The 23,224-nt window shown below is 38.1% G+C and overlaps 1 protein-coding gene across 1 annotated transcript; it reads right to left on the reverse strand.

Annotated features, from left to right (window-relative positions):
* Positions 1 to 10,743: 10,743 nt before the first annotated feature.
* Positions 10,744 to 20,228, reverse strand: LOC118816481 (C-type lectin domain family 4 member M-like). Its single transcript, XM_036582884.1, has 4 exons — positions 20,137 to 20,228; positions 13,708 to 14,318; positions 10,975 to 11,087; positions 10,744 to 10,879 (listed from the first exon to the last, which is right to left on the reverse strand). The coding sequence occupies exons 2-4, from the start codon at positions 14,314 to 14,316 to the stop codon at positions 10,744 to 10,746; spliced, it is 858 nt and encodes a 285-aa protein (XP_036438777.1). The 5' UTR covers positions 14,317 to 14,318; positions 20,137 to 20,228.
* Between the last annotated feature and the right edge of the window lie 2,996 nt (positions 20,229 to 23,224).

Consider the following 23,224-nt stretch of genomic DNA (forward strand, 5'->3'; position numbering starts at 1 on the left):
CAGTTGGAGGCAGAGAGGAATAACTAGCCTGGCACAGTTTTCAGAAAACTGTCACTTTCAGTGTATACAACTAAAAGATGTTCTAAAGAAAACAGTTAATAGCAGAAAATGCTGTAATCAAACTCTCTCCCTCTACCTAAAACTACACTTAAACCTCAGAAAATATTATCACAAATATACATACATACATACATCATCTAAACCGCTTATCCTTCTGGGTACATGCAGGATGGAGCCAGTCACGGTGAACCAACGGGCTAAACTAGCTGATATGCTTCACCTGTGTGTCATCTCTACCAGCCTATTTATATCTGGCTCTCTTCTCAGTAGAGAGGAGAGCCCAGAGAGAGAAAGAGACCAGCAGAGACACAGAGGAGGAAAACCTAAAAGACTGAAAGTCCCAGCCAAGAATTTGAGTTATTAGAACTGAAAAGCTGAGTTATTTTGTTCCTTCTGTTGGTTTGTCAAAAATACAATATAAACCCCTCACAGAACCTACAGAATTAGCCTCTACTACACTGTATGGGATTTAGCCACAGTGATGCGCCTGCACTGCCTAGTTCAACAGACAATTACCATCATGCTTTCTGGATTTGTCCCCCATACCCAGCAGTTTTGTTCAGAGGTCATGGATAGACTATTGGAGATTTTAGGCCTGTCCTCCCTTTCTATCTCACTAATTAATTATCTCTCTTCACTCTCGGCACCCAGTCACCTCAAATCCTTTATATTAATATCACTCAGCATGACCAGATTCTTATCTTTGAAAGTCAGATTCTTGTTACTGGAGCAGAACCACTGACTACTTGGACTGTTTTTAGCTAAAAACAAATTTGTAGCTTAGGGTCCAAAATTACAGCCTTGAAGCTACATTTATATTAGTTTGTCTTTAGGGAACAAAATCAAACACTGGATCTTTGTTTCCAACAGTGTGGCATATAAAGTTTCTTGAGATGGACAGAAGACATTTTGACTTTCACTAGAACTTTCCCAACACCCAGGCCTGTCTAAATGCTGAACCAAAGTCTGCTGTGCTTTCATTGCCACTTTCATTGAACAGCTGTTTGCTTGTGGGATCAGTGTGATAAAATGACATCAAATGCATTTCTTTATCAGGTTGTATTAATGGAGAGACACTTGGTGTTAGCCATTGTCAGTCAGAGCAATCCAAGTAGTTCTTGTTTTGGCACTCATGCTGTGTGCACTAAAAGCTGTAAACATGCTGTTCAATTACAGCTCATATATATATTTACACTAAAGTTCTCTTAAGGTAATATAAACACTATGGTTCTCTTGAGTTAATATAAAATAGGTCTATTTCATCACAGTACAAAACAAAAAAACTGTTGGTAGCAAAACAGTTATAATTTACCAATCCAGTGAAACATTAAAAAACATTTTTTGTGATTAACATGCTCTATTTTAGACCCTAGTTCGAAAAATGCACTTCCAAGCAAATCAATTTATTGCTGGAACATTATCTCTGGTGACTGTTAACCTGAAATCAAAATGGACCTTTTTACCTTGTTGTTTTATGTCTCTTGTTATATGAAGCATGATTCATCATTTTATACAATATAAAATACACAATTCTTGTTTTCTTATAATCTTCAGAGTGGGGCTTTATATAGATTGTATCTACTATCTCTAGAGCAATTTGCTGGCAAAGTGAGCATTTTATTGGGCTCTGTTGTCAAAAAATGCACCGAACAAAATGTAGGGATGTTGGCTGGAATATTACTGTAAATAAATGAGAGCCAGGTGTTTCTAGCTGATGCAAAAAGCTGTTGGCTGGACGTGTAACACTGCCTTTCAATGATCTGTCCTTGCTAACAAACCATGTTTTGGCAGACATTCACATCGATTTTGGACTGGGATTTGAAAATATCCGCTAATAAAACATTGAGCCTCATTCAAAAAACATTCTTAAGAAAAAAATCTTCTTAAAACCCAGCATATATGACAGATACTTGTTTTGGCACTAGTGTCTAAATACCTAGATAACTGAAATTGGTAGTGACTAATACTAGAGAGGAAACAGGTTTAAACAAATAAGAAAAAAATACAACATTAATCTAAAAAGTTGTCTATTACTCCTCTTTTTTGTTAAGATGTAAGAAAGTCTAGGCTAACATACATTTCCAGCAGGCTGAGATGCTGTGGGAGATCAGTATCAGTGAGATGGGACTGTATCTACAACAGTGGTGCTTGGACTGGAGGGCCTCTGGAGGGCCTCTTTATGCAGCTCTAGCTTTTTTTATGAACTGACTGTGTATTCTCTGAACTTTGCCCACGAAAACCACATTTTTGCATACTTGATGTGAATTACTGGCAGTAATGACAGAAATTCACATCAAGAAAGAGGAAATGTGTAGTTTGTCGTACATGAACAGTGCATACTCTCATTGCTCAACACCCAGCACACTGACTGTACTGACAAACTAAAAAAACTAACAATGGAAAAGCAACTGTTAACCCCTTAAATGGGCAGCCCCTAAGTTTTAGTACACATTTCTGTAACCTAAGAATAGCTCAACCAGTATCAAACTATATAACTATTTCAACATATCAAATGTTGAAAAATTATTGTTTTTGAGACGATATTGAATTTGACGTCTGAAGACATTTCAAAAAAGTTGGGACAGGGTCGTGTTTATCACTGTGTTGCATTACTTCTTTAAAGAACACTCTGAGCCTATATTGGTTTTCGGCCTTGTCTCTTGCACACAGCGATTTCTCTGGATTCTTTTAATGATATTTTTCACATAGATGATTAAATACCCACGTTCTTTGTTATTTTACTTTGAAAAACATTCTTTAGGTGTTGCACTATTTGCCTGTGCAGTCTTTCACAGAGTGTTGAACTCCTCCCCATCTTTACTTCTGAAAGATTCAGCCTCTCTGAGATGCTCTTTTTATACTCCTGTTACTGATCTGTCGCCAGTTAATCAAATTAGTTGTGAGATGTTCCACCAGGGGCGGCACGGTGGCGCAGTGGGTAGCGCTGTCGCCTCACAGCAAGAATGGCCTGGGCTCGATTCCTGGCCGGGTGATCAGGGTCATTTCTGTGTGGAGTTTGCCTGTTCTCCCTGTGTCTGCGTGGGTTTCCTCCGGGTACTCCGGTTTCCTCCCACAGTCCAAAAACGTGCAGTCAGGCTGATTGGACATGCTGAATTGCCCCTAGGTATGTGTGTGTGTGATTGTGTATGTCTGTCTGTCTGCCCTGCGATGGACTGGCGACCTGTCCAGGGTGTATCCTGCCTTCCGCCCAATGACAGCTGGGATAGGCTCCAGCACCCCACCGCGACCCAGAAGGATAAGAGGTTTAGATGATATATGTATGTTCCACCAGGTGTTTTTTTTTTTTTTAGCATTACACAACATTTGTTGCCAAAAAACAAGTCTTTTTTGCCCCATCTCAACTTTCCTGAAATGTTTTGTTGGCATCAAATTCAAAATTGACATATATTGTAAAAAAAAATGATAACATTTCTCAGTTTCAACATTTGATATGTCTTTGTAGTATTTTCAGTTAAATATCCGGTTTAAATGATTTGTACATCATTGCATTCTGTTTTTATTTACATTTTGCACAGCGTCCCAATTTTTATTGGACACAGGGCTGTACATTACTTACACATCTAACAAATCAGAATGGAGATGCACAAACCAGCATAGACAACAGATCAGATACAGATGACAGTGAGAATACATATGAAGACATTTACATGAATGAAGGTGACAAAAAGACCAGAAACAACCAAAAGAACTTCAGTGTATTCAATTCAGGAAAGAAAATGGACATTCAAAATGAAGCCGTTCATTACAAGTGGAAAAATTATACTATTCATATACAGCAAATCTTCAGTACAAAATTAGGTTATATCTTTGTGTGTGTGTGTGTGTGTGTGTGTGTGTGTGTGTGTGTGTGTGTGTGTGTGTGTGCGTGTGTGTGTGTGTGTACGTACATGGATCTTTTTTCATTTTCCTGTGTATTTTTAAGTTTTCCTTGCCACTGTGGCTTTTGGTCACTAGGGGCTTGGACCCAGATTTCTGTGCAGCTGCTTTGTGATGGCCTATATTGTTAAATACACTATACAAACCAATATTGATTTTATCTGATTACAGAAACAGGAAACACCAAAGGCTACAGATGCTACAGACTGACTGCAGTGTGTCTGGGGCTGCTGTGTGTTATCCTGCTGACTGCTGTTACAGTGATGTGGTTCGTGTTCACTGCAGAGAGAGACCAGTTACAGACCAGTTACACCAACCTGACTATAGAGAGAGACCAGATACAGAGCAGTTACACCAACCTGGCAAGAGAGAGAGACCAGTTAGAGACCAGTTACACCAACCTGACTATAGAGAGAGACCAGATACAGACCAGTTACACCAACCTGACTATAGAGAGAGACCAAATACACAGCAGTTACACCAACCTGGCAAGAGAGAGAGATGAGCTACTGGCCAGTTATACCAACCTGACTATAGAGAGAGATCAGTTACAGAGAAGTTACACCAACCTGACTACAGAGAGAGACCAATTACAGAGCAGTTACAACACACTGACTATTGAGGGAGACCAGTTACAGACCAGTTACAGCACACTGAGTATGGAGAGAGACCAGTTACTGACTAGTTACACCAACCTGACTACAGAGAGAGACCAGTTACAGACCAGTTACACCAACCTGACTATAGAGAGAAACCAGTTACAGACCAGTTACACCAACGTGACTATAGAGAGAGACCAGTTACAGAGCAGTTGCAACATCCTGACTATAGAGAGAGACCAGTTACAGAGCAGTTACACCAACCTAACTAAAGAGAGAGACCAGTTACTGACCAGTTACACCAACCTGACTATAGAGAGAACTCAGTTACAGGGAAGCTACGCCAACCTGACTACAGAGAGAGACCAATTACAGAGCAGTTACAACACCCTGACTATTGAGAAAGACCAGTTACAGACCAGTTACAGCACACTGACTATGGAGAGAGACCAGTTACTGACCAGTTACACCAACCTGACTATAGACAGAGATCAGTTACAGAGCAGTTACATTGACCTGACTACAGAGAGAGACCAGTTACAGAGCAGTTACACCAACCTGACTATAGAGAGAGACCAGTTACAGACCAATTACACCAACCTAACTATAGAAAGAGACCAGTTACAGACCAGATACAATAGCCTGACTGATGGACTACAGATGAAACTTTCTAAACTGGGTAAGTGAACCTGAACTATCATTTATTCTTTTTTAGAAACAAAAGAATGAACTTTAATGAAACTATGTTTCACATTTACACTCACTGGTCACTACACTGGGAACCTCTACATTGTAAGTTCACCTTAATGGTGTACAGTTAGAGATTGTGTCAGCCATCTTCTAGCCTTTCAACAGTTAGTTTCTCACAACAGAACCACTCTTGGCTGGATATTTTTGAGTCAAAGTTCTCTCTCAGCTCAGCAATGATACTGATTTTTGAAAACATGTAGGCCTGAGTTCTTGCTCAAAGTGATCCAACCCAGTCATCTGGCCATAACAATTTGGCCTTGTCAGGGTCACCCAGGTCTTCGCACCTGCCCATTTCCCCTGCTTCCAACACATTAACTATGTGAAGGAGAACAGACTGTCCACTCACTGTCTAATATCCCAGACCTTGATATGAGCCATTGTTATGAGATAATCAATGCTATCTGTTTCATCTATGAGTAGTGTGTTTGCCCGTTGCTGTATACTCCATTCTCCATTCAAGTTTTGCCTTTTTTGTTGTGCATGTCTGAGCTGTGTTCATGGTTATTCTTGGTTTTCTTGTGTTTGTCCCTCACTTCATTTACTAAAAAAGTTAATTATTTATTTATTTATTTATTTAGTTATTATAATTGCTTATGTACTGAATCCTGGCTATGACTACAAATGTTTGAAGCCCTCAAACAAAGCTGCTCAGTGTGTGTTTTCTGCCTACACCTTTTATTCATTACTCAAATTACAGAACAGAGGTCTTTTGGTTCCAGCATCTGTGAAAATATATCTGACTGTGTTTATGTTTTCAATGCATAGTAAAAGAACTGCAGCAGAATTGGAAGATTTTCCAGTCCAGTATTTATTACATCTCTACTGAGAAAAAAACCTGGGATGAGGGACGACGATACTGCAGAGACCGAGGAGCAGACCTGGTGATCATAAACAGCAGAGAAGAACAGGTGAATAAGTAGCAAATATACAGTAATAGATCCTTTTCACATTTCCAGCTCGCTGCTTCAGCTCTGAAGTAATTATGTTCCCAACAAATGTCACAGTCAGTGAGGCTGTATGAGGAGGGAGGCATTTTCAATTAAAATTAAACAGTAATGGCTTCCAGTGATACTTCAACAGTATAAGAATAAGTCCCATGTGTGGTGGTTTTTATTTGCCTGAAAACTTGAATTTGCCATTTGTCTTGATTAAACTGCACCGATGGACGTATCAACGAATAATCAATAATCCTGGCTACACATTAGCTGTAAAATATTAGCTCTAATGATTCTCAACTTTCTGACACCTCAACAGGAGTTTGTAGAAAATATGAGCAAAAGAGAGAATGCTGGGGTTTTTATTGGCCTGACTGACCGTGGGAAAGAAGGAGATTGGAAATGGGTGGACGGCTCAGCACTGACCACTGCGTAAGAGATCACTGAATTATTATACATTCATGAGATTTTATTCCATGAATCAATGTGTTGAATACATACAGACCTTCTCTGTGTTGTTTCAGGTACTGGAGCAGCGGAAACAAATTTTCAGAGGATGACGACTGTGTTGTAGACAGATATTCTGGATGGGAAAATTGGTACGACAGACCATGTAATGAACCTTATTATTGGATCTGTGAGATAAAGTTCCTCCAGTGACTTCATAGTCAGACAGTGTTCAGTATATGAATCAAAGGAAGCTTCTCTCCTGTGTAATAATATGTACCTGTGTTGATGTTTGCCATTCATGTGTTCTCAAGTGCCTTATATACATGTTACTGTAATCTATGAGGTTAATTTGGTTGTTATTTTAACCTATTATTTAATGCAGTTAGATGTGCATAATTTGCTCTCAGCTTCTTGATTTGACATTTTATACCAAGGTAGGCTGTTTCAAAACTGCACAGCTTGAAAATTGACTATAATATATTTGGAGTAGTTGTTGTTGCCTGTTAGGGATTCAGTAGTTTATAGTAGTTTATACAAAGTTGGGACGCTGTGCAAAATGTAAATAAAAACCGAATGCAATTATGTGCAAATCATTTAAACCCCATATTTAATTGAAAAACAAAGACCACAAATCAAATGTTGAAACTGAGAAAACTGTTTTTTTAATATACGCCCATTTTGAATTTGAATTTTGTACTATTATAGTTATAATAGTGTGTATTTGTCTGTTGTTGATGATGAAGGAGGTCTATGTGTTTATGATTCCTTGTTGCTTCTCAAAGGTTTTCATTCAAATAGATATTTTCATGTAAATTCTTGCTCACTTGTCCTCACTTGTCTTCATTACTGCATGCTGTTGCTGTACAGTAACTGTATTTGTTTTATATGTTTAAAATACTTTGTAACCAGATTTTAATCATTAATAAATAGTTAAATGCCATCGAATAATGACTTCTGAAGACTTCTTAAGATGATGTTATTATAAAGTAATCATGTTACAGTTATATGCAAATGTTTCAACACATGGTCAGATGACATGTCTGGGGATTTTCTGAAATTTCTGAAAGTGAAATTAAGTTAACACACCCTCTACAGAGAACACACTTAAATATGTCACTGTTCTGCACAATTTCTAGTTATTTGTGTTTAAATCTGTTAGAAAAATACAACATAAACTATTAAAGGTGCCATAATTTTTTCACAGACCACTTCTTGTGTTTTATTAGTACTTATTTTATATCAGTAATCATTAATCATTTAGATGTTTGAACAACATATGTGGTGATAAATTAGTGATAAATCACTCATAATCTCTACTTAGTATAAGTGAGCTGTACTGCTGTACTGAACACACAGCTCAGTGCTCATATTAACCTCAGGCTGCTGAGGCCTAAGACTCTCTTCAGTCCCTCACACTGTACAGAGCATAAAGAGCCCTGTTTGGTTGTCACAGCGCCCCCTGTGGAGAATCTTCAGTCTGCATAAGTCTGACACTGCAACAAATGAAATCTTGAGAAGCCAGAAAATCTTGTAAATTGTTACAGTGTAATAACAGTCTTATAACAATAGCAGAACTCTTTATGGAACTACATAGAACCCTTTTTAAAAAGGTTCCATATAGAACTGTCTACAACATGTTCTCCATCAGTCTGAAGAACCGTTTCACCATGCAAAGAACCCTTTCAGCATGCAGATGGTTCTTTGTGTGTTCGTGGTTGTATATAGTACCTTTTATCTTTACTAAAGAACCCTTGAAGATCTTTTTTTAAGAGTGAAGAGCTAAAAAACTTTTCAGGCTGGCTGATTCATCTAAATCCTGAAATTAATAGATCTTATTTTTGGTTCTACAGTGTTGATTTAAAAGTAAAGTTTCTCCAGAGTTGTGATTGAAGCCTCTTCAGACATTCTCATCTCAAGAAATATTGTACCTAGAAAATGTTTAAAATTAGATCCATATGTCAGTTTTGGCTCATTTTAGATTATTATTATTATTATTATTATTATTATGATGATGATGATGATGATGATGACATCAGATCACACTCATGCTAGGACTACATACTAAATGTTTCTTAAATTGAGACACAATAGTGTAAATCAAAGGAATATTTATCAATTTTAAGATCATTTGTAGCACAAGATCATTTTATTTTTCTTCTTTCTCTGACATTCTTTGACTTTTTGCTTTAGACAGAAAGATAAAAGCCACAGAGGATGGAAAGGTAGAAAGAAGGAAGGACACCAGGTTTTTGGTGAGCTTTAAATATTTACTAGTTGAAGTTTAATATTTACATGTGTAAAGTGAATTTTTGAGATAAAAATTGGGAAATAAAAGCTAAAATGGCAACATGGGTATTAGAATTTCAGTTCAGTAGAAGTTCATTTAATTTAATTTCTAATTGTAAAAATACTTCACACACACTACTACTACTACTACTACTAATAATAATAATAATAATAATAATTATTATTATTATTATTATTATTATAACATCTATTGCTACTCTAAAAGTTTATGATGAACATATATTGGGGGCATTAAAAGTTCTCCTGGGGCACCGTGCCCTCAGACCAGGACAGAGATGGACATACAGCGTTAAAGAGACGACAGCACTAATCACCACCACAGTGACTCCATGAACAGCTCTTATTGACCCCGCTGTACATTTTGAGTGACAGAGCTGGTTTTACTGACTTTTATGAATCTGACTCAGCAACTGCATCATCAACAGAGTTCAGTTCAGTGATCTCTTACCTGGTCACTGCTGAGTCGTCCACCCATTTCCCTACTCTCTCTGTGTTTCTTAGACCAGTCCAAGCTCTCTGACCTCTTCTCAACATTTCAGTAAAGTGCTTTTGAAGTGAGACGACCATTATAACACCATATACACATTTTTACTTACCTCACATTTAACTGCCTATTAGAACAACAGCAGCAGAATAACAGTCTAATCAGGGTCTTCATATGTTGTTCAAACATCTAAATGATAATGATTACTGATGTAAAATAAGTACTAATAAAGCATAAAATGTGGCCTGTGCAAAACGTATGGCACCTTTAATAGTTTATGTTGTATTTTTCTGATGTTTAAACACAAATTACTAAAAAAAATATGCTCTAAAATTAGCAGAACACTGACATATTTAAGTGTGTTCTCTGTAGAGGGTGTGTTAACTTAATTTCACTTAGAAAATCACCAAACATGTCATACGACTGTAACATGATTACTTTATAATAACGTCATCTTAAGAAGTCTTCAGAAGTGATTATTAGATGGCTTGTTAACTATTTATTAATGCTTAAAATTTGGTTACAAAGTATTTTAAACATATTAAACAAATACAGTTAATTTACAGCAACAGCATGCAGTAATGAAGACAAGTCTGAAGAATGACACTAAAGACAGGTCAACTATTTCAAAATGACTGCAAGAATTTACATGAAAACATCTGTTTGAATTAAAACTCTTGAGAAGCAATAAAAAATCATAAACACATAAACCTCCTTCATCCTCAACAGACAAATACACACCATTATAAATATAAGAGTACAACCCTGTTTGAAATGTGTTGCTGGTGTCAAGTTCAAAATGTGCACGTATTTTAAAAAACAATAACATTTCTCAGTTTCAACATTTGATAAGCGGTCTTTGTGGGGTTTTTTCAGTTAAATATGGGGTTTAAATGATTTGCACATAATTGCATTCGGCTTTTATTCACAATTTGTACAGTGTTTTAACTTTTTTTGGAAACAGAGTTGTATAAACTACTATAAACTACTGAATCACCAACAGCCAACAACAACTACTCCAAATAATTTATAGTCAATTTTTGAGCTGTGCAGTGTCGGGACAGACAACCTTCGTAAAAAATGTCAAATGTCATCAATAAACTGAGAAAATAATGTGCACATCTAACTGCACTTAACACTTAAAAGGTTAAAAGGCACTTTGAGAACATATGAATGGCAAATATATCAACACAGGAACATATTATTACACAGGAGAGAAGCTTCCTTTGATTCATATACTGAACACTGTCTGACTATGAAGTCACTGGAGGAACTTTATCTCACACATCCAGTAATAAGGTTCATTACATGGTCTGTCGTACCAATTTTCTTCTCCAGAATATCCGTTTACAACACAGTCCTCACTGTCTAAAAAGTCATTTCCGCTGTCCCAGTACCTGGAAAAAACAACATAGAGAAGGTCTATGTGTATTGAACACATTGAGTAATGAATAAAATCTCATGAATGTATAATAATTCAGTGATCTCTTACGCAGTGGTCAGTGCTGAGCCGTCCACCCATTTCCAAACTCCTTCTTTCTCACGGTCAGTCAGGCCAATAGAAACCCCAGCGTCTTTGCTCTTGCTGAGATGTTCTACAAACGTCTGTTGAGTTGTCATAAAGTTGAGGATCATTAGAGCCAAAATCATTTACAGTAAAATGTAGAGATGTTGATGGGGCTGGAGCTGAAATGGTGGTATATAAATAAAATGTATTAATATTATTATTATTATTATTATTGTTGTTGTTGTTGTTGTTGTTGTTGTTGTTGTTGTTTGAGCACACATTACAGTCAGCATGAATTCAGGTAATTTGAAAAGTGTCAGACCATCAAAATACATCGCGGTTCATCTTTGCAGCACGATTTGGAGAATTATATGAAATGGAATGCTGAAGACACATAAATGTCAAGTCCTACATGGTAACATTAACTGATTAGACTTGTTTAACCTACGTATTGAGTCATACTGGTCAGATGTGAATGATCACGTGCTGGTTTGAAATCGATTAAACCACAGTTATGGCTTTTTGTGTGGAGTTTTGTCACTGAGGGCAGCCGTGACAAAACACCTTAAAGCTGCACATTTAGCTGAAGCACACAGAGGAGTACATTTAAAAACATGCTTTATTATTGAAGTATAAATCTGTCTTGGTCATAAAAAGCAAAGAGATTTTTAGATATTGTGGGTTGAATGGATTTTCATGTCTGATGAGCAGGAGGCATTGATGAGGGAGGAGTGCAGCTTTCAGAAGTGCTAAAGCTAAAGCTAACAGTTATCAGTAACATTATGGGGCACTCACTGTCTTCTACACAAGATCTCTTCTGTTCTGTTTATTATGTGTATATTGTCTTGTTGAAGTATCACTGGAAGACATTACTGTTTCATTTTAATTGAAAACGCCTCACTCCTCATACAGCCTCACTGACTGTGACATTTGTTGGGAATATAACTACTTCAGAGCTGAAGCAGTGAGCAGGAAATGTGAAAAGGATCTATTACTGTATGTTTGCTACTTATTCACCTGTTCTTCTCTGCTGTTTATGATCACCAGGTCTGCTCCTCTGTCTCTGCAGTATTGTTGTCCCTCATCCCAGGTTTTTTGCTCAGTAGAGATGTAGTACAGACTGGACTGGAAAATCGTCCAATTCTGCTGCAGTTCTTTCACTATGCATTGAAAACAAACACAGTCAGATATACTGTCACAGATATTGGAACCAAAACACCTCTGTTCTGTAATTTGAGTAATGAATGAGAGGCAGAAAACACACGCTGAGCAGCTTTGTTTGGGGGCTTCAAACATTTGTAGTTATAGCCAGGATTCAGTACACAAGCTATTATAAATAAATAAACAAAAATTTTATTAAAATGGAGCGAGAATAACAATGAACACAGCTCAGATATGCACAGAAAAAGGCAAGACTTCGCGACATACAAAGCCAAAGAATGGAAACCTGTCAGTTTTGTTTTTGTCATGCGCATTAATTACTGCAGTGATATTCTCCTGCGACTTGCAGGTAGCATACTTGCTATACAAACTGGAGACTAACCAAATATTTCAAGTTGTTTTCCTTTAAACACTGCATTTAATGCAAGTAGCATTTCAGTTCTGTGAACTTGCAGTTTAGAGATATATAGTATAGTGACCAGTGATTGTAAACAAGTTCACAATTTTGTTTTTCTAAAAAAAGAATAAGTGATGGTTCTTATTCACCCAGTTTAGTAACACTGGTGTAACTGGTCTTTAACTGGTCTCTCTCTATAGTCAGCGTCTTGTAACTGGTCTGTAACTGGTCTCTCTCTACAGTCAGCATGTTGTAACTAGTCTGTAACTGGTCTCTCTCTATAGTCAGCGTCTTGTAACTGGTCTGTAACTGGTCTCTCTCTACAGTCAGGGTGTTGTAACTGGTCTGTAACTGGTCTCTCTCTACAGTCAGCATGTTGTAACTGGTCTGTAACTGGTCTCTCTCTATAGTCAGCGTCTTGTAACTGGTCTGTAACTGGTCTCTCTCTACAGTCAGGGTGTTGTAACTGGTCTGTAACTGGTCTCTCTCTATAGTCAGCGTCTTGTAACTGGTCTGTAACTGGTCTCTCTCTACAGTCAGGGTGTTGTAACTGGTCTGTAACTGGTCTCTCTCTACAGTCAGCATGTTGTAACTGGTCTGTAACTGGTCTCTCTCTATAGTCAGCGTCTTGTAACTGGTCTGTAACTGGTCTCTCTCTACAGTCAGGGTGTTGTAACTGCTCTGTAACTGGTCTCTCTCTACAGTCAGCATGTTGTAACTGGTCTGTAACTGGTCTCTCTCTATAGTCAGCGTCTTGTAACTGGTCTGTAACTGGTCTCTCTCTGTAGTCAGCATGTTATAACTGCTCTGTAACTGGTCTCTGTAGTCAGCATGTTGTAACTGCTCTGTAACTGGTCTCTCTCTATAGTCAGATTGATGTAACTGGTCTGTAACTGGTCTCTCTCTATAGTCAGGTTGGTGTAACTGGTCTGTAACTGGTCTCTCTCTACAGTCAGGGTGTTGTAACTGCTCTGTAACTGGTCTCTCTCTACAGTCAGCGTGTTGTAACTGGTCTGTAACTGGTCTCTCTCTATAGTCAGCATATTGTAACTGGTCTGTAACTGGTCTCTCTCTATAGTCAGATTGATGTAACTGGTCTGTAACTGGTCTCTCTCTGTAGTCAGGTTGGTGTAACTGGTCTGTAACTGGTCTCTCTCTACAGTCAGGGTGTTGTAACTGGTCTGTAACTGGTCTCTCTCTATAGTCAGCGTCTTGTAACTGCTCTGTAACTGGTCTCTCTCTACAGTCAGCGTCTTGTAACTGCTCTGTAACTGGTCTCTCTCTACAGTCAGCGTCTTGTAACTGCTCTGTAACTGGTCTCTCTCTATAGTCAGCGTCTTGTAACTGCTCTGTAACTGGTCTCTCTCTACAGTCAGGGTGTTGTAACTGGTCTGTATCTGGTCTCTCTCCATAGTCAGGTTGGTGTAACTTGTCTGCAACTGGTCTCTCTCCATAGTCAGGTTGGTGTAACTGGTCTGTAACTCGTCTCTCTCTACAGTCAGCGTGTTGTAACTGGTCTGTAACTGGTCTCTCTCTATAGTCAGCGTCTTGTAACTGGTCTGTAACTGGTCTCTCTCTGTAGTCAGCATGTTGTAACTGGTCTGTAACTGGTCTCTCTCTGTAGTCAGGTTGGTGTAACTGGTCTGTAACTGGTCTCTCTGTGCAGCGAGCTTTATCCACAGCATTGTGATGACAGTCAGCAGGAGAACACACAGCAGCCCCAGACACACTGCAGTCAGTCTGTAGCATCTGTAGCCTGTGGTGTTCATTTCTGAAAATTAATATGTTCTTAATTAAGTGAATGAATTCATTGTTCATTATTTTCATTAGGTTAAAAAGTGTATATCTTTTTGGTCTGAAAATGATCACATAATCTTCATGAAGTCTCTTCTATGCGGACACCTCTTCATTTTTATTATTTTTAGTTGTTTATTATTTTACACTGCTTGAAAGCGTCAGCTGTGCTAGTTCATATTGTATAAGCATTTTATGATAAGTGGACCAATATATATGGTCCAGAATTACTTCAGACTTACATTAACAGACTGTTTCCTGTTTCTGTTATCAGATGAAATCGATATTAATTTTTATAGTTAATTTTATAATTTAGGTCATCATAAAGCAGCTTTAGAGAAATCTGGGTCCAAGCCCCCTAGTGAGTAAACCAAAGGCAACAGTGGCAGGAAAATTTCCTGAAACAATAAACCTTGAGAAGAATCAAGATTCAGGAGAAACCAACCATCTCTGAATGACACCATATAACAAAACAACAACATAGAGAGTTATGAGATTTAAAAATCAAAACATGAAGTGAGCCTAAGCAGATGCCTTCCCTTTGCCTAGCACTGAGGTGACTTTTGACCACTGTGACCCAGGCCTCTTGTTCTTTGTGGCATGTAAATGATTTTTTAACTGCCAAAAAATGACCCTAAGACAGTCTTTGTACCCTGTTGGTGTACAGCTTTCATGAAAATACCAACAAAATCAATGCTGAAAGTTGAAAAAAGGTCATTTGTGGGGTTTTCTCTGCTGTTAAACATAGTGGCGGGTAATTTTTGACCTTAAGACAACACAAGGATTAAGCCTGTACTATATGCTCAGTGCACAGTGAAAATGTGTATTGTGGTCTGACAAATCAACCTCAGATCGTTTATGGAAATAAAGGATTCTGTGTTTTCTGGGTCATCCAGATTGTTACCAGTATAAAGTTCAAACGCCAGGGTCTGTCATAGTATGGGGGTGTATTAGTGCCTATGGCATGGTCAACTGCTGTACATCAACTTCAACATCTGTAAAAGCACCATTAATGCTGAAAGATATCTACACATTTTGGAGCAGCATATGCTGCCTTTTAGATGCTGTCTTTTTCAGGAACGTCCATGATTATTTCAACATGACAACAGCAAGAAACATTCTGCATGTGTTAGAACATCATGCTAGATCGGTTAAAAGGAAAGGTAGTGTAATACAGTGGTAACCATTCTGAGCTGACACAGGAGTGGTGGTGCTCTGTTCTGCTCTGCAGCACTGCTTTGACTAGCGTATTGCAGTGCATGCTGGGAACTGTAGTGCAGCTCATGGTAAAATGGGCTAACATTAATAGAAAATTAAAATCATTTTGTGGGCCAAATAGGATTGTGCCACAGGCCTGACTCGGCCCATGGGCCTTAGACAAATATGATCTGCATTGAAGAGTCATCAGAAAGAAACCTTCAATGTCATCACAAAAGTCAGAGTCTGAAGTACGCTTAACAACATGTAGATAATCCAGAGTCATTTTGGAAACAAGTCCTGTGGACCCATTAAGTAAAAATGGAAAAATATGTAATTTGCTCATATTTATTAATATGGTGGTGCTGCTACTTTTTAGAAAAAATGGCATGGCACCCCTGACAATTTTATTTGAAGCAGTAGTAACAAGATGTCTTGTGTGCTCACAGACAGGTACAGCAGAGTGCTTTAATAACCTGCTCCTACACATCATGTTAAAACAGCATGTTATGTAAAATTCTTATATTCGTACTTACCTCATTAATACGGCTGCTATACATGCTATTGCTTTGTGCTGCTTTTTAACAGTGTTTTTTTTTTTAATACAACCGTTCCACTGCCAGTACAGTCAATGTGCTGGGTGTTGAGCAATAAGCATGCACTGTACAATGTGTGAGAAACGCATTTCCTCTCTGTCTGCATGACTGTTATTCCTGGCAGTAATTCACAGCAAGCATAAAAAGTGTTTTGTTGTGGTCACGTTTTGGTCAGTTCTTAACAAAAGCTACAGCAGCGGAAGGGGCAACTAGATGCAATGTGGAGAGCTTGTGTTACAGGAGAAAGAGAAGCCATCATTTGAGTTTTTGCCTCCTCCCAGCATGAAGAGCTCCTAGATTGGCTGAGGAGTTGAATTAAGTGTGCTACAGAGTGGAAACCACTAAAAATATAGAGGCCTCCAGAGCTAGGCTTAATTAAGTCTTAACAAATTGGAGTACTAATTGACAAAGTTTTAGATTTCTTTCTGTCCCTTCAACACTAGTTGCTCAACTTCACTCCCTCACATTGAGTTATTATCATCTAAACTTGTGTTGGTGCTTTCATAAGACAGAAGTAAACATGTTCTGTTGTGAGCAGAGCTGTCATTGTGCTAGTTAAGCTTACGCAATCCAGCTTCTCCTAATCTAACAGTTGATAAATGTTAAACAGTGCTGCTAGGAAAGAGAAGCTGGTTAGCATTAGCCTAAATAGCATGATAACAGCTCTGCTCACCACAGAACATGTTTAGTGCACAGAGCATGAGAGCTAAAGCAAGGACTACTTGTATTGTTCTGACTGACAGAATGGCTAAAACCTAGTGACTCTCCATTAATGTAGCATGATGAAGAAATTCATTTGATGTCATTGTATTTATCCCATAAGCACATAGAAACAGCTGTACAATGAAAGTGGAAATGAAAGCACACAGTCTTTGGTTCAGTGTTATATTTGGACAGTATAGATGGACATAAATGCTCAGGGTGATGCACAGCATTTACACACAGGACTGGGTGTTGGAAAAGTTCTAGTGAAAGTCAAAATGTCTTCTGTCCATCTCTAGAAAACTTTATCTGCCACACTGTTGGAAAAGAAGGTCCAGTGTAAGGGTCTGACTTTGTTTCCTAAAGACAAACTAATAGAAAATGTAACTTCAAGGCCTCGATATTGGACCCCAAGCTACAAAACAGCCCAAGTAGCCAGTGGTTCTGCTCCAGTAACAAACATTTGACTTTCAAAGATAAGAATCTGGGCAACCGTATTTGTTCTGTTTGTTGGCAACGCTGAGTGATATTGATATAAAGGATTTACGGTGGCTGGGTGCTGAGAGTGAAGAGAGACTATTAAGTAGTGCTCAGAAATGTTCACAGTGATGGTGATAGGAACCAGATGTCTGGAGAATTTAATGTCTCTAAAAGCTACATCACAGAAACCTGTTACATTGGACAACCTCAATGCCCCTTTTACTCCAGAAGAAATTTATGAGGCACTGCGGTCTATGCCATCTCACAAATCGCCTGGCTCAGATGGCTTTCCACCTGAATTCTATAGGGCTTTTTGGCCAGAGCTTCAACCTCGATTTGTTTACTTTTAAAAAAAAGGCAAAGACCCTCAGAGCTGTTCATCATATAGGCCGATAAGTTTATTAAATACAGACCACAAAATTGTTGCTAAAGCTCTCGCTCGCAGACTGGAAGCTGTGTTACCAAAATTAATCAATCCCGACCAAACAGGATTTGTGAAAAACCGATATGGTTCTGACAATATACGTCGGCTTTTGAATATTGTAGATTTCGTTAACACACACAAAAAACCTTCTGTTATTGTTTCATTAGATGCCGAAAAGGCTTTTGATCGCGATGAATGGAACTTCCTGTTCGCTACACTTGAAAAGTTTAATTTTGGCTTACATTTTAGTAAAATGGTTAAACATTTATACTCAGATCTGCAAGCCACAGTTTCTTCTAATGGATTAATATCGCAAGTAATATGCGTTGCACAAGGGACAAGGCAGGGATGTCCCCTTTCTCCCCTTCTTTTCTCATTAGTCATTGAACCTTTTACCTCATGTAAACAAATTGAGGACTGACTTAGCCAACAGGCGCTCTCTCCCAATCTCTTTTTTTGGTCGAATAAATGCCTTGAGAATGAATATTTTACCCCGCTTACTTTATTTATTTCAGTGTCTTCCTTGCTATTTACCTAGTTCATTTTTTGAAGATTTGAATGGGCACTTCTCAAGGTTTATTTGGAACAACGGAAAACCCAGAATTAAATTACTGAATTTAATGAAACCCAAAGACAAAGGGGGAGCGGACATGCCAAACCTACAGTTTTACTACTGGTCAGCTCGGATGAAACACATAATCAGCTGGTGTGCTAACAGGTCTGACTCACGCTGGGTCCATATGGAATCCAAGGCCTGCTCTCCTTTATCTATACAGTTTTTACCTTTCATACGTAATGTGGAGAAATTACAAAACATTTCTGGGTCCTTTGTCGTATCCAATACATTATTGGCCTGGAAAGAAGTAAAAAACTTTTTCAAGGTACCTAAAGGCCTTTCCTTGCTCTCTCCGATTGCATCCAATCTGGACTTTCCTTCTCAGTTATCTAACATTGGACTTTTAAATTGGAGTAAACTTGGTATTTCACAGATCTCTTGTTTGTTTTCAGAGGGTGTTATGATGTCTTTTTCAAAGATGTTAAACAAGTATAAGTTACTAAAGACTGACTTTTTTTAGATATCTCCAAATTAGACACTTCATTAAAGCTCAGATGGATATTGGAATGCTGCGAATGGACATGACAGAGATTGAACTATTTCTGACTAAGCACCACGAGTTAAAAGGCTTGATTTCAAAGGTTTATGCCATGTTATCTGCGTGTTCTCTTTAGTAAGTCTTAAAGATATCTGGGAAAGAGGCCTTGAGGAGGCTGTCGATCAGGATGTTTGGCTCTCTATCTGTTCAAATCTGAACCCAAAATGCACTTCAATTAATATACACACTTAATTTTAAGCTCATTAACAGATTTCATCTCACATCATTGCGCTTACATAGGATATTTCCAGAACGATCTGACCTATGTTTTAAGTGTCCATTATATAAAGGCACCTTTATTCACTCCTTCTGGACCTGCGATAAAATCAAAACATTTTGGGAAGGGGTGCATTCAGCTATACAAGCAATTCTTCATATACAGTTTACAGTGTGCCCTAAATTATATCTGCTCTGTGGCCAATTAGGAGTTACAATTCACTAAAATGCCAGACAGATCTTTATTCTGCTGGTTTACATTGTAAAGAATGTATTTTACTTCTCTGGTCTTCTCCTCAGGTCCCATCTCTCAATTTGTGGTTTTCTCAAATAACATCTTTACTTCCTCTTGAGAAGCTAACTTTTGATTCACACCAAAAGACAGAAAAAATTTATAAATGTGCTTTAAGTTGTATAATCATTCCTAGATTTTCCACTCATATGGTCCCTCCGCGTTTCCAAATGCATTTGTATGTGTGAACAAGTGTCTTAATAAAAATGTAATAATAAAAAAAAAAAACCTGTTACATTAAATGGTTATGATTATGCTGTCTGATACCTCTTGTTTTAAGTTTTGAAATAAGCTTGTTGGCCTAAAATATCATTTTAAAATACATTCATGGTGGAGAGGTACATGCAGGGCAGAAGACACGTGTAGGTTAACAGTTGGTTTTGGATTGTAAATAAAGTGGCTATATTTGTGTTGTAGACATGACTCCAGGTTCCTATCAGCACCACTGTAAAGAAATGAGTCAAATGTTTCTCTACAATGAACCGTTTCGCATCAAACCACTCTGCATGACTTTTCTTACATCTCAACAGTTACAGGAGGAATTAGTGGAATTCCCTTTTAATGATTCCATTTGACTTGTTTTAGTGTTTTTGATGAAGCGATGCTGTTCATTTAGTAACTTCACATCTTTTTCATTGTTTTTGTGTCTTTACTTGTGCTGGCATATGCCTAATGCATTATTTAGCATATTAATACATGGATAAGTGAAAAACCGAATAAAGACTTAAACTTACCTCTGTACTGAGGATCTTCTGTATGTGAGTGAGACGTTTTGTTCACTTTCTCAGCATTTTCAATGTGTATATTCTCTGCAGTTACTGTACCAGAGTTCCTTTTGTTGCTCCTGGTCTGAAGCGTTTCTAAGTCATCCTTATCGGCATAAATGTCTTCATATGAATGTCCACTGCTGTCTGAATTTCTTCTGTTGTCTGCAGTCATTACTGAATTTGCATGAATATCCTCCATCATTTCCATTCTGCTCTGACTGATGTTAACTTTAATGACTGTGAAAACTCTAAAAGTGACTCTGTATGCACTGCCTGTCAGCTTAATGCTGCTGCTGGCAGGAAGTCACTGCAGACTTTCTGTGCTCAGCTGTACTAGTAAATAGCCTGGTCTACATTAAGGAGATTGTGTTAGATAGAGATGCTGACCACATATGTGAAACTGATGACCTTAATGTGTGAGTCACATGGTTCATCTGCAGAAGCAAGTTTTCCTATAGTTTTAATCATATTTCACCCTTTTGTTAATGTCCTCACAGAGTCATTATGGGGTTCTACTCCACTGTGGATAAGATGGTTTGTTAGTAGATGGTTCATTTTTGTTGTTGAGCTGCCAACATTTCTGCAGGTCTCTTTATCCTCTTATCAGGATATTCTTATGCAGACTTTTAGAGTTGGGTTTGGAGAACTGATCATACTGGATTCAGTTCAGGGACAAACAATAAGTAACATTTGCCTTTTAGTTTGGCCTGCCTGGTAAATTAAACAGCAACGTGTATATAACTAATCAGTGTTGGGTCGTCTCTTAAACTGATCACTGGTGCCCTCTAGTGGATCAATATGGTGTGACACCAAACACAGACCGCTTCTGAGAACCACGCTGTACTTTAGTGGTTGACCAGCATGCCAGTATCCAAAACACCACATATGCTGGTTTTGCTAGTGACCAGTCATGTGACTAGCAATGTAATCCAGTGTCTGAGACCACACAAAAAAGAGGGTTTATTACAGAACCATTGTGGTGTTGTGGTGGTCCCTGCAGCTGTAAAGATGACCACAGGCTATGGTGATATAACACTCTTGTGGGCACTGAAGCAGTGCTGTAACTGATGAAAAATACTACTGACTGACTTCACTTGACATGTACAACACTGTGCAAACCTCACCTGCTCGCCACTGACCCTCCTGATGATAAAGCTGCTGCACAAACTATTTCATCAGCAGCATTGCTTCACCTGCTTTTCCTCTTTTCTGTATCTTATACTGATGGTCAAACCTTAATCTCTGTTCATTTTGATCTTTTGTTATTGTTTTCCTATCCGGTGCTGACCAGAGGAGGGTGGGTTCCCCTTTTGAGTCTTGGTTCCTCTCAAGGTTTCTTCTTCTTCCTCTTAGGGAGATTTTTCTTGCCACTGTCACTTTTGGCTTGTTTATGGGGGCTTGGTTCTGGATTTTTCTGTAAAGCTGTTTTGTGTTTGATCCATATTTAAACAGCTAACCAGAAATAATCCACCTCAACAATCTGGCGAGAGAATCTACTCTCAGTTAGTGTTAGTTAGAGCAGACTAAACCAGGACTGATCCTGTATCAGCAGTCTACTGTGCTCTCAGTGAAGGCCTGTGTAGATACACACATTACTGCTGTGTATGCAGATCTTGTGGAAGATGAAGTTGCTCTGGATAAGTTCGTCTGCTAAATGCTGTAAAAAGATTTATGAACTTGTAGCCTAATTACATTATTATAACTTATATGAAAAAGCCAGTGAACAGTGCTAACAGGGGTGCTGAATGATTTTAGAACTCCTCTAGCGCCACACTTAGCTTTTACAGCACCTTTTAGCATACTGTTAATTAGTATCTTTGAATTATTTTTACAGACATTAACATTGTTTTATTTCAAGTTGTTCCAATGCGCACAGGGATAGGCTCCAGCACCCCACAACCCAGAAGGATAAGTGGCTTAGATTGTGTGTGTGTGTGTGTGTGTGTGTGTGTGTGTGTATATATATATCTTTGTTAATGCTTATGAATACAGAGATTTAGAGATTTAATTCATATTTATAAGTACAAATTCACAAGACATGAAGTGTGTACATTGTTTCTACTTCATGTTAATTTTTGAGGATTGTACAGACTGGCAGTGTGTCTGGGGTTGCTGTGTGTTCTCCTGCTGACTGCCGTCACAGTGCTGTGGATCAAGTTCAACAACCTGACTGACCAGATTTTTGGATGTAACAAATGAAAGAGATCAATTAAAGACAAATTACACCTCTGTGATGCATCAGCTTCAGAGAGACTGTCTTCAGAAGTTCTCTTATTTGGGTGAGCAGATCAGCTCTAAGGTTTGAGACAGTTACCTTCTTTTTGAAGTCAAATAGAAATTTCAAGCAAGCAATACAAATTATTACCATGTTTAAATCACTACGATTTATGTGTCTATACAGTACTGGGCGAAAATCAGAAAAAAACATGGTTTATTTAATTTCCAGTCAAAATGGCCATTAAGTACACATTTAAAAGCCTTGTAAGTGATGGAGGTGTTTACATCTCTTTTTTTCCTTCTCATTCTGTGATATTTAAAAATCAAAATAATCAAAAAGTTTATTACAGTCACCAAATACAAGAACAGAGTTGCATCATTTCCAATCTGCAATAAATAAATGTCAAACCATCAATCTGAGCATTGCTAAATGTTCAACTGTGCTGCTAACTAAGAAAGAAGAGCTGATCAGCATTAGCTTGGCTATTACAACAGCTCTGCTCACCACAGAACAGGTTCAGTTCTGGCTATCCAAAGAACCAACATAAGTTTAGACCCACATCTGAGGGAGTGAAACAGATCACCTACTGTTGGAAGGACAGAAAAGCAAAATAACCAAAGTAACCTATTCTGTGGTTTCTGGATCCATACCATGTTAACTAAGCTACCACTGGCTTAGTTATGTGGCAATACTGTCACACACCACAGTACAGGTTAGATTCCAACTGGTGCTCTGCTTACAGAAGTGTAGGTAACAAAAACTCATTTTACTTTACTGGAAATTACATAAATGAAAGGGTGGTCTTGTAAGTGAGACATATATTTATTGTGTTAAGCT

Source organism: Colossoma macropomum, unplaced genomic scaffold, assembly GCF_904425465.1.
Source record: "Colossoma macropomum unplaced genomic scaffold, Colossoma_macropomum, whole genome shotgun sequence".
NCBI classification, from domain to species: domain Eukaryota; kingdom Metazoa; phylum Chordata; class Actinopteri; order Characiformes; family Serrasalmidae; genus Colossoma; species Colossoma macropomum.